General features: G+C 53.9%; 1 protein-coding gene across 1 annotated transcript; it reads right to left on the bottom strand.

Annotated features, from left to right (window-relative positions):
- Positions 1-2205: 2205 nt before the first annotated feature.
- On the bottom strand, positions 2206-4229 carry LRATD1 (LRAT domain containing 1). Its single transcript, XM_087823812.1, has 2 exons — positions 4195-4229; positions 2206-3222 (listed from the first exon to the last, which is right to left on the bottom strand). The coding sequence occupies exon 2, from the start codon at positions 3185-3187 to the stop codon at positions 2309-2311; it is 879 nt and encodes a 292-aa protein (XP_087679938.1). The 5' UTR covers positions 3188-3222; positions 4195-4229; the 3' UTR covers positions 2206-2308.
- Between the last annotated feature and the right edge of the window lie 7704 nt (positions 4230-11933).

Below are 11933 nucleotides of genomic sequence, written 5' to 3'. Positions count from 1 at the left end.
GTGCAGATACAGTAAAGGACTGCGGTGGGTGGTCTGCCACCTGCTATTTGAAAGAGGAATCGGTTAGGGACATCTATGACGTTCAGTTTTCCATACATGCAAAGGTGAGTTCAGTTATTACAAAAGATTTGCCATTGTATGTGCTGAAAGAAAAGCATATGCATTTAAACATTATTTTTTTAAAAAATAAATCACTCAATTAGGCTTAAGAAAAATACTCTAGTTCATATTCCATTGACCTGACCTTTTGATTCAAGGTCAGAGAATGAATCCAGGATGAAAACCAAAACACAAAATAGAAATGAGTCATTGACCGTGAAAAAGGCATTTCCAGGCTCGGCTAACCTCGACTCGTGTTTATTGCATTACTTTTTTTTTTTTTGAAATGCCAAGAAACTGGCTTTGGTCATAATATTTGCTGTCCAACTAAAGCACAGCTGTCAATAGGCAACTGCTTGCAATGATTAGCTAAACACCATCATTTGACAAGTTCCCTGGAAAGGGGCGCAGATGCTGGAGACGTCTAACACACTGAATTAAGCAACAGTCCATCAGCTGGGGCTGCAGCGCAGGGAGAGAGGTTGGTAAATCCTTGCCCGAGGAAGGGATTTCAAACAGCCTTTATTATTATTATTTTTTTAAAAAACCCACACGTTTGTCCTGATCCTACAGGTCCTTTCTGGTGTTCAGGAATGAACTGTGGGACTGGCCACGGAGAAGGGGGAAAAGCCACCACCTCTAGATTCATTTTTTTAAAGAAGATCAAGGAGAGGGAAAGAAAAATGGAAATGTAGAATGGAAATGGTTTACAACGTGGAGAAAAGAAACACCGTGGAACCTGCTAGCAACTTCCACCAAAGCAGTAAACCCCTCCACTGATGGAAATTCAGTACAGTATACACATGAATAAACAGCTCCACCATGGCCAGGGCTGCCCTTTAAAGCCAAAAAAAAAAAATAATAATAATAATAAAAAAAATTAACTACTCTATTCCAAAACAGAATTCCCAAAGGATTTGAGAAACACAGAGTGAAAAGGCAATGTTAGCTAAGCTCGTAGCTAAATCCACTCTTAATGGCCCCCAGTATTGAAACTATCATGGATTAAAGCCATGAAAATAAAAATTTCAATTTGAAATTTTATTAGTATGTTGCTAAAATGGTCAATAAAAACATCGACGTGGCAGGCTTTGTTGACATAGTTGGAGAACTGCCCCCTCGTTTTCTGAAACCCCATTTCCACTTGGCCACCTTCTCAGGTTTCTACCTTAGGAAAGGGAAACCTAAACCCACCGGCGAGGGCGCGGTAACCACGCTGGCTTCTGGGACGTCGCCATGTCTCCCCCCCACCCCCTCTCCTCCAGCCCCTTTAAAAATATATATATGATTATTTTTGAAATGCAGCCCAGGGAGGGAGCGATGTAGGGTTCAGAACAACAGGCGCCCTTCTCCACAAACTCAAGTTCCCAGGCCCCGGGACGGCCTTCTGCCTGAGGGCGGGGCCCGCGCTCCTCTCCAAATGAGCTGCGCGCCCCGGGCGCGGGCGCGCTCGGCAGAGGCCCCCCCTTCGGCCGCGGAGGGAGCCGCGCAGGCAAAGGCGGGTGCGGGGTGGCGCTCGCTTCCCTCGGTGGAAAGAACAGGAACCAAACGCGACCGATCCAGCTCAGCCCGGAGCCTGGAGGCCCGGGGCTGGAGAGCTGGGACCGTCCCGGGCAGCCTCGGGATCCCCCGGAGTCCCGAGGTGCTCCCTCCCGGAATGATTCACGAGTGCAAATAAGGGACAGGCTCGATTTCTTGGAAACCCTGCAAATCTGAGGACACATCCGTACAGGAGCTGAACTGCGCCTTGAAAAGAGCAATTATGCTCACCTCCGACTGGTCTTGGTGTGCGCGTTTGGGGGTGGCGCCGGTGCAGTTCTAGGAGGCGGGGTGGCCGAGCAGTGGACTCGCGGGGGCAGTCGAGTCCCTGCTCCCCGCAGGCCCATCCTCCTTTCCCCCTTCTCGCGCGAGGGGAGAGCGCGCCCGCTGGCTTTCCCAGCACGATGACCGCCGCTGGGGGTCGCAGCCGGGCGCGCACGGCTGCCCGCTCAGTCCCAGCCGCGCAGCCGGATCCCGAGGCTTCCTGCCCCTTGCTGGGGGCGCGCGCGCGCGGGGGCAGCTTGGGCACTGCCGGGTGTCCGTCCCCCCCCCTCCCCCGCCGCGGCGGCAGCGCGAGGGGCCTGCGGTGGCGAATCCTTTGGCCGGGGAGCCCCGGTGCCGGGAAGGAAGCGGGGCGCGGGGAGCCGGGAGGCGCAGGCGGCGCCCCGGGCTACTCCTTGTCGTCCACCAGGTCGGCGAGCTCCTGCAGCGCTCGCAGGCGCCCGCTGGCGTCGATGCGGCGCTTCTCGCGGATGAGGTCCTCCAGGCTGTGAAACCTGGCGGTGTGCGCCTGGCTGTCGCTCAGGTGCACCTTGAGATAGTACTGCTGCTGCGGGGGCTGCGTGCCCGCCGGCACCTCGCCGCCCGCCTTGAACTCCCGCTTGCCGAAGCGGCACCAGGCGGCGAAGCTCTCCGAGTTCGTCCAGCAGATCTCCTCGCTCTTGAGGCCCAGGTGGCCGCAGGCGTTCTGCACCACCAGCTCGGCCGGCAGCGGGCGGTAGCGGTACCAGCTATTCACCACGCGGCCCACGTTGGCCGCGCCCGCCTCGTACAGGCTGTCCTGCCGGATCTCGCCCTGGTGCAGGTGGATGATGTGCCCGCCGCCCACGTACACGGCCCAGTGCGGGGCGGGCGCGGGCGGCTCGGGCGCGGGCTGCAGCCACAGGAGCTCCAGCAGGTCGCCGGGCGCGCAGAGCGCGGGCAGCGCGCTGACGGCGCAGACGCTCAGGTCGGCGCCCTGGGGGCCGCCGCTCACTTTGGAGAAGATGCATTCCTGGCCCCGGAAGGCGGAGAACTGAGTTTCGTTCAGGACCAGCGGGTGCAGCAGGTGGCGGCGGCGGCGGCCGGGGCTGTCCGCGCAGGGGCTGCAGCCCGGGGGGGCCTTCACGCCGAACTTGTCCGGCTGGCCGCGCTCGTCCAGGTCCTCCTCTTCGTCCGAGAAGAAGTAGGCGACCCCGACCCGCAGCTCGTCCTTCTCGATGCCGGACGGGTCCCCCGTGGGCAGCTCGCTGTAGTTGAGGTGGGTGATGCGGTCCAGTTGGTTGCCCATCAATGACGCGCGGGGCGAGGGCCCGGAGCGGGGATCTGCGGGAGGAGAGGAGAGGCGGAGACGCGGTCAGCGCCCGGCTGCCCCTGCCCGGGGCGCGCAGTGCCCCTGGGACTGGCCCGCCCGCCCAGCAGGCCTGGCTGGAGCCCCCGGCCAAGCAGAGCCCCCCGCGCCTCCCCGAGAGGCGGGACGGGCGCTGAAGCCGCCGGTGGGACGAGCGAGAGCGAGCGGGCGCCGCCGCACCGCCTCCGACCCCCTGCGGGAACCGGGCCCCACTCCCGCCAGAGAAGAAAGGCAGGCGGGCTGCGGGGCGTGCGGGGTCCCAGGCTGGGGGACCGCCTCCCAGGGCGGGGCGGAGGGGTCCATCGGAAGGGAGAAGGGGCGCCGGAGGCCCCGGAGCTCCCCCAAGCTTCCCTCCCACCTCTGTCCCCGCCCTCTCCAGCCCACCTCTCAGGGTGGCACGAGGTTGCGCTCCTTCCCCGACATCGCTTCGCACAATGACAATCGGACACATCCCCAGGACATTGCACTTGGCACCGGCAACATTTTGCACACTTGGAGCCTGGACGCAGGCCGGCACGCTGGTGCGATCTCGTCACACAGACACACAATGGCAAACCTCGGCGATGACACACTCGGATGCGCACATCCATGCACAGCCCCGGCCCCACACTCGCACGCCCGCCCACGCACCTACGCCCATGCACCCGGGCACACCTGGCCGCACAGGCAGGTCACTCCGTCCCCTCCTTCCCTCGCCTTCTCCCCAGCGGAGTCCATGGGGCTGCGCCAGGGCGAGGCTGCTCTGTCTAAAATAGCCTAACAAAGAGGCAAGGAAGGAAGGGGGACGCCGGCGGTGCGGTGCCTGCGTGCGGGTGCGCGTGTGCGTGTGGATTGTGTAGGAAGCTCCACTTTCAGCCCCCAAATCCCTCTCCCTCCTACCGCGCGCAGGGTCCAAACAATCGAAGAAAAAAGACGTCTCCAAGGCAAAGAAAGCCGCCTTTCCGTACCCGTGATTTCCCTGCTCCCGAAGCCCCAAACTCCTTTAAAGTCTCCTAGTCCCCATGGGTCCTGCGGAGGCAGCGGTGGCAAGTGGGTCCTGGGCGGCGCGTGGGGCTGCGGCTCGGAGGAACGGTGCGATGTGGCGCCCGGCGCGGCGCCCGGACACCCGCGGGTCCCGCTGCTGGGGCGCCTGATGCACCTGCAGGGCACGGACTGGATTCTGGTTTCCCACAGCCGAGGCGACGACTCTAAGTAGCAGGAGTCGCGGATTGCAGGGCCCGCCCCGGGACGCACTCATTGGTTGGGGCGGGTGCCCAAGGTCCGTCAATCTCCGCCGGAGGGGGAGGGGAGTGGGGGCGGGTCTCCAGCGCGCGCTCCGCCCCTGCCCGCCCCCCCCCCCCCCCCCCCCCCGCCGGGTCTCCGCGCACAGAGACGCGCGCGGAGGTGGGAGCGCCGCGGGGAGCGCGCGAGGGGCGCTGCGCGTCTGCACCGAGCAGCTGCGCGCGGCCCCCCGCGCCCCCGGCTCCAACAGGCCCTTGCAACTGCGAGCGCCGTCCGCCCTCGCTCTCTGTTCAGGGGTCCGGGCTCCAGCAATGAAGCCCAGCCTGGGGTTGGGAAGAAACCCCAGGGCTCACCAAGCGCTGCGGGGCGCCGGCGGCTGAGAAGGTCACTGTCGGAGGCAGGCACCGGGGCCCCTGCTGGAGCACCCGGAGCCCGGGTTCCTCACAGCCCCTGGGCGGGTCCTCCTTTCCCAGACCTTTCCCTGCCAGGCACATTCGCCTTTGAAATTGCGCCTGTGACGTTAGGCTCATCTCCAGGCTTTGGCGCTGGGTTTAAAAGGAGCTCCGTGTCAAATGTAACCGAAAAGTCTGAGCCTCGGCCAGCCCTCTGCCTGACTGGACCTATGCTTTCAGCCTCCAGTTTTCTGTCTGGATGCATCACAAATGCCCAGAGTGGGACCTCATAGCGTTTCCTAAGTCCCAGCACTGTCTTTGCTAAAGGAGTTGTGTTTGCGTTTGTGGGAAGGGTGTCCAGCAGTACTTAATGATTGCATTTCTGGGTGGAAAGTTCATGAACGGGTGTGCTCTGGATACTAGGTGCTGAAAGGTTAATTTTCATACACATGGAATTTTAGATGGACAGTTTTAAAAAGCTTGTAAGGTTCAGCCTTAAAGAGTTCTTAGGCATCTGGTTGTCCTTTCAAGCCAGCTCCAGCCGCTTTGCTGTGGAGGCTTCTCTCTTTCCCCAGAGGGAACCGGGGGGCTTCCTCTTTGTGCCCCTCTGGCGGCTGGTGCACACTCTTAGGTCTCTGATCCTGTTTTATGACAAACCTATGTTGACTTTCTTCCTCCTTACAACTGAATGCTTTGCGGATTGGCATGTGCTCTAGGCAACTTTGCATTCCGGGCCACAGTGCCGGGGACAACAGAGTCCATCAGCAAAAACAACAATGAAAACAGCCAACGTGGATGGACCACGGACACATGGGTAGGCACTATGCTCAGAGGGTGGAGTAGCTGCTTTAGTCTCAGTGCCTCTGGAAGGGATTCACTTTTGAGAATATAAATTGCCCTCCTTGGAACTGATCACAAGTTGTGATGATCTTTTTAAAAAAAAATACTTGCTGTAAATAATAAACAGCTTATTTTAGCACCGAAGTCAAGAGAATTGAACAAAAGGCTTCAAAGATCAAGAAGTGAATTACTGATCTGGTTTTGACCTGGACTTCAGGGATCTCTGGGAGGGGAGAGCTGAGGAGTTGATTGCTGGTGTCCGAGAAGAACTCATGGAAAGCAGCTCAGGACTTGACTGTTGAATGGCTTTAAAAAAAAAAAAAATCCTCTGTCCCTGTCAAGATGAAATCTGGATACACAAACATTTACAATGTGTTTGCTTGGAAGGCTGTGCTCTGTCTTACCTGTCCCGTCCCACAGTGCTCCAGGCGACAGAGGGACCAGGCTGTTTCTCCACGTTCTAAAAGAGAATTACCGTAAAATATTTGCAGGGCTTCAAAACACGGTGCCAAAAGTTTAAAATATCAACATGCAACGTTCTGAATCTCCTTTCCATCCCCTCCTCTACCTGCCGGAATAAAAGACTGCCTGCCTGCGCAGCCACAGGGAGAGTACATACCCGGAGACCCTCCCCGCTTTGAAATGTAAGGCAGAGAACACGCTGACTCCGAGGCGCTGGAGAGAGGAGCTAAAAGTAAACTGAGGAAAATGCATCTACTCTTTGTAGCCTTTTGGCAATTACAGGAACAGGCCAGTCAACTCCCATTGAAATTGCAGCATCAGCCCACTCATCCTGACCCCTGACCCCTGACCCCTGACCCCAGCGTTGCTCCCAAAGCCGGCTCCCTCTGACACCCGCGTGATTTCTAAGATGTACACCCCGGGTGTGCCTTCCCCGCCGGACTCTCCATACCCTCCTCAGTCGCTCTCATTGACGTTAGGAGAACACTGAAGTCCACGTGCTGTGTCAGGACCAAGCCCTCGCTTTCTCCCTGAGCCCTTGTCTTTGGCTGCGCACGCAGCCCAGCTTCTGGCTTCTGTCTCGCTGATTACGCCTCTTTGTTGTGACCTGTTTCCCGGCTTCTTCGATACCCACGCTCTTTCTTGTGTTACGGCTCTGTTCCCTCGGCTGGGATCCTTCCCTTCAGTCGTCCCCGGGCACATTTCATTTAGATTTCTTTTCCTCCTGGGTGCCTTTCCCGGACTCACCACAGCTGCCCTGGGTGCCTTTCCCGGAGCCCCTGCCGCCCTCTGCCCTTGCGGGTTGTATTGGCTTTGCCAAGTTCCATGTCACTACCCACTACAAAACAGTGAGCTCTTTAGGAGACGGGACTGTGATATTCCCACCAGTGTCCCCACCACTGAGCTCTTTCCAGGCTGCGAGGAGGAACTTTAATACAGAGGCACTGGCCTGGCCAGTGCGGCTCAGCGGTCGAGCATTGACCTGCGTGATCCAGGAGATCGTGGTTCAATTCCCGGTCAGGGCACATGCCCGATTGCGGGCTCCGTCCTCGGTGTGGGATGTGCAGGAGGCAGGCCAGGCGTCGTTCCCTTCGGGTGGCATGGTGCCTTTTTTTAACTGCCAATGCTGACTCATTTTTTTTTTTTCTTGCCCAGTCATTATATTTATCATAATGAGGTATTTATTTATTTTCCAGTTTTCAAATGTTAAGATCTAACTACAGACATAGCACACTGTTAATGAAGTATGGTTTCTGTTTAGAACATGTACTTAACATACCGCTCCCACTAACACATACCCGGCCTGCTTCTAAATTACCGAGGGCGAGGAGCTTCAAGTGCGCCCGCTCTCACGCTCCCATTCCGCCACCCCTCTTGCTGTGATGTCCTGATTGCCGTCTGTGTCTTGGCCTTCGATCCTAATACCTGAGCGCTTCCTCTTATCATAGAGCAGAGTCCATGTATCGGTTCTGTTTCAGATGCCTGGATGCAGATCCTGGCTCCACCATCACCAGCTGCCTGGCCTTGGGCAAGATGCTTGACTCATTGATCTTTGAAATGTGAATAATAATAGTGCTTTTCTTTAAGGGTTTTTGGTGAGTGTTAAGTGAGCTAATATGTTAACAGCACCCAGCACAGCATCTGGCCCAGAATAAGGTCTTTATAGCTAGTAGGTAGGATTAAGGATTTCTGTCCTGCTGGGTCCATAGCATTTTTCTTCTTCATATTCCGCCCTTATAATATTCTGCATTATTCTATTATTATTTATTATTACACTGGAGCACATACTGTTAAGCCTGGATATTAGACCCAGAATAGACCTTAGCTAATGTCCATTATATTAGCTACCCATTAACTCCCCATAAGCTCACAATGTATTGAGCTGATACTCTGAGCCAGGCACAGGGCTTGGGGCTGGGGATTCAAAGTTGAAGGGGACACATTCCCTGTTCTCAGTGGCGCTCACTGAGCATTGAGTAGTATATGGAGCATTGACCGGGATATAATCCAATGAAAGCAAATAGAAGCAATAAGAAAGCACGTAAAAGTTAGCACAGGGGAGGGAATTATTAACCACGGGAGGAATCAGGAGGAGGCTGTCTCACAGAGCGGCTCTGCAGAATGATTATAATTTTCTGAGCAGGAAAAAGTGGAGGCCTTTTAGTTAAAAGGAGCAGCGTATATAAAATAAAATGCTCAAGAGTGATGAAAAATCTGATATTTTTAGGGAAACCTCAAGGTGGTTTGGTATTGGTAGCATGTAACATAGGCATACATGGCCAGGTCAGAAAGGGGCCCTTCGGGTACACTGCTTTAGAATTTGGTTTTAGGAAGGCTGTTCTGCCAGTTTTATCCTGAGGGGAAGAGAGGCCAGTGATGGGGATCGTTGACAAGGACATGGCAAGAGAGCAGCTATCTGGGTCAGCTTGGGCTGCTGTAACAGATACCAGAGACTGAGGGCTTCAGGAGCCAACATTTGTATCCCACAGCTCTGGGGCTGGAAGTCCAAGGTCAGGGTGCTGGCAGGCCAGGCTGTGGCTTGCAGACGGCTGCCTTTCTGCTGTGCGGTCACATGGGGCGGAGGAGGCAGGGTGGGGAGAGAACAGACAGCTCCCCTGCCTCTTCCCCTGAAGGGCAGTGTCCCTTCCGTGATATCATGAAGGCTCCACCTCCCGAAGGCTCCATCTCCAAATACTGTCCCATCGGGGATTGGAGGTTTCAACATATGAGTTTAAGGGTGGCACAAACATTTATCTCCTGGTGCCAGGTAAGTGATCCTAAGGGCCTGGGACAAGGCAGAGGTAACGGGGACATGGAGGAGTGTGGCTTTGCGATAGCCGTAGGAAGTAGAATCAATAGGAATTAGTGACCACTTGGATAATTGGGAAAATGAGATGAGTTGAGTGGCTCCCAGCTTTCTGGATTGAACATCTGGGACGTACCCGGGGTTACGTAGAAAACCGGGCTTCCAAGACCTCAGTGCTGCTCTGTGACAACGTGTTGCGACCCCTCCCCCTGTAGCTCATGACTGTCCAGAATAGGACCGGCCCAGCTGCTTCTGGACGCCAGCGGCCCATCATTTGCAAACCATGTTCAGCAGGGGCGGTTTTCTGTCTGCCCTGAAGCCCGCGGCGCTGCTTCCTGCCTTCGGGGTTTTGATCAGTGTTGGTTCCACAGGGCCTGTGCTCTGTGCTCTGCATCTACTCTCTCCTTGGAGGGGCTCTGATCTCACCTGCCTTGGAAATCAGAATGACAACTGTCCCAGCCACTCAGAATGACACCGTCCAGCCCCTCTCTGCTCCGCCTGACCTTCCAACACATTTAACCGGTTCTCTGTGGCACACACCATGCCATGCTCTCATCGCCGTCTCTCTTCCTGGCCACGCAGGGAGATTACTTATCTCCAGCTTCCTTGTGATTAAGTTTTAACCCATGTGCCCAAGTCCTCATCAATGGGAATGTGAGCAGAGGTGGCCAAGCCTGCTGGGGGCTCTCCAGGTTTCATCTCTTCTGTCTGTGCTCTTGAAGGAGGAGTTCTAAAATGGTGGAGAAGAGATAAATTGACTTTAACGTGCCAAAAAAAAGAGAGAGATAATTGACTTTAAATCAGACTTGATGTGAGTGGCCAAAATCAAGACCAACAAATGCTTCCCATGGTAAACTACTGATATTTGGGGATCCATTTGTTAACACAGCAATGCGTGGTCTACCCTGACTAATGTGACCACTAATATCTGGTGTCCTCTGTGGTGTAGGAACAAATCAGGGATCCGTTTGTCATTTCTTGTTGTGCTTTTCTCCATTCTTAATAAATATCTTTTGAATGAAATTGAACCTCTGTTTGATGACTTATTGAAAAAAGACTCTCAGATGGGAGATAAAGTGATAATCCAGAATGTATAGCCCCATCCCAGTCTTGTTGGCCCCACTTTAAAAAAAAAAATACTTACCTCTGTTTATTTAATGCCTTGTGTGCCTGAATCTGTTTCCTCAGATTAGCAAGTGAGCAATCTCACCTGGTCAGAATTGGAGACTCTCTCTTAGTCATGTTCCACTGAATTACTCTTTGCATTTACGAGTAGAAGAGAGATAAAGAAAATTAAACCTGTCTCCTTCTGATTACTGAAGTCCTTGGGTGGAAGAAGTAAACATGTACTTGTATTATTAATTTTTTTTGAGGGACGTGGGAATGCTGACCTCAGCCAAAACGTTGTTAGGCGTTGCTATGCTACCAGTAAGAGTGGGCCCACTTTCCCACTCCTGTATAACACAACCCTTTATTGCATTTCCCCTTAATATCTCTGTTTTGATGTAATGCCACCAATTTGAAATGTGCATGTATTGCTTCCTGCCCTTGAGGACCTTCATCGAAATGAGATATTTTAACTAAAATGAGACACTAACAATGTCCTCCTGCCCTGTATTTATTTTGCTATAAAAGCCCCATGCATCCATGAGACTCTGACTTTTCAAGTTTATTATCTCAAAAGTGATTTTAGAAATGTTGCAAATAATAATACATGATTGAAAAGCAAAGGAGAAATTCCATCTGGATGACAGTTGCTGTTTATAAAATCCTCAAGCCGTCTGCTCCCAGGTTGAAGCCCTGGCAGAGCCTCTCAGATAATTCACAGGGCTGCTTTCAATAGAAAATCCGAACCATAGCACTTTCTGTTTTGTTTTGGTTTTCTCGTGTTTGAACGCAAGTTGCATGTTGAAACAGAATTCTCTCTTCTGGTTTGGAAAGTGTGAGCTTATAAAGATTTCAAATACTCCTGTTTTTTGTTTTTTTTTCCTGCTGAGGGCTCTTTTTGGAAGGAAGGGAGGGTGACTAACAAGAAGAGTTTGGTTTTTTCCTTCCTTTTGTCAATGCTGTTGTGCTAATAAGGGGGCCCTGGACCTGGAGTGAGAATCCAAAGGCTTGGGTCCTTTCTTAGCCATGGAATCTCTGGCTGGCTTTGAATTAGCATGTGCCTTCTTATGGGGCCCTTGTTTAGCATGGGAATTAGGTAGGATCTGAGACCCCGCGTGAGAATCCATCAGAGAACATCCTTAAATCCCACAGTCCTGGGCTCCATTCCAGAGCTACTGAATCAGAGTACCTAGGAGGGGGGCCTAAGGTATCCGGGTAGTTTTAAGGAGCTTTTTAGGTTGGCATGAATCTGTAAGTCAGCATCCTGTGGGTGCAGGCATTCCATAAAGTTTGGGGGATGAATGCGAGAGGGAGGGAGGAGGCTGGGGCCAGAATGCAGTCTGGCTTAGAGACAGCCCTGAGCAACTGGCTGATGGCTACAGAAATGGGTCACCACAGGGCAGGGACACCCAAAGCTAAGACCACACCTACTCCATCGTCTTCACCAGGCTGTGTGTGTGTGTGTGTGTGTGTGTTTTATAGTGTGCATGAGTGTGTCTGCTTGGAGTGATGATGACTGCTCTTAAAACACAGGTTTTTTTTGCCTCTCCACAGTTTCCCAGCAGTGCTAAAGGGTGGGGGAAATCTGTTTTGACTTCACCCAGTTACGTGACCTGTCCTAAATGGACCCCTACAGAAGAGCAAGAGTGGCGAGGCAGGGGTGGAACCAGACTGTGAAAACCGGTAAGCCCGCCCTTTGTCAGGAGTCACCTGCATTCAGTTCAGTCTGTATCAATAAATATCCCCAAGTGCCATTCCCACAATGGCTTTGAAACTGGACGGAGCGGACGGGAGGGAGGCAGGAATAGCGCGCAGTTCCCGTCTTTCTGGGCCGTGGGAAGCAAAGGTGGACTCACAA

The sequence above is a fragment of the Miniopterus natalensis genome, chromosome 13, assembly GCF_054644295.1.
Source record: "Miniopterus natalensis isolate mMinNat1 chromosome 13, mMinNat1.hap1, whole genome shotgun sequence".
Taxonomy (NCBI): Eukaryota; Metazoa; Chordata; class Mammalia; order Chiroptera; family Miniopteridae; genus Miniopterus; species Miniopterus natalensis.
Note: the sequence above shows the minus strand (reverse complement) of the source record. Positions and strands in the feature narration are given on the sequence as shown.

What these genes read in the sequence shown, in the direction of transcription:
- LRATD1 (XM_087823812.1), bottom strand. Translation starts at nt 3,187, where the DNA reads ATGGGCAACCAACTGGACCGCATCACCCACCTCAACTACAGCGAGCTG.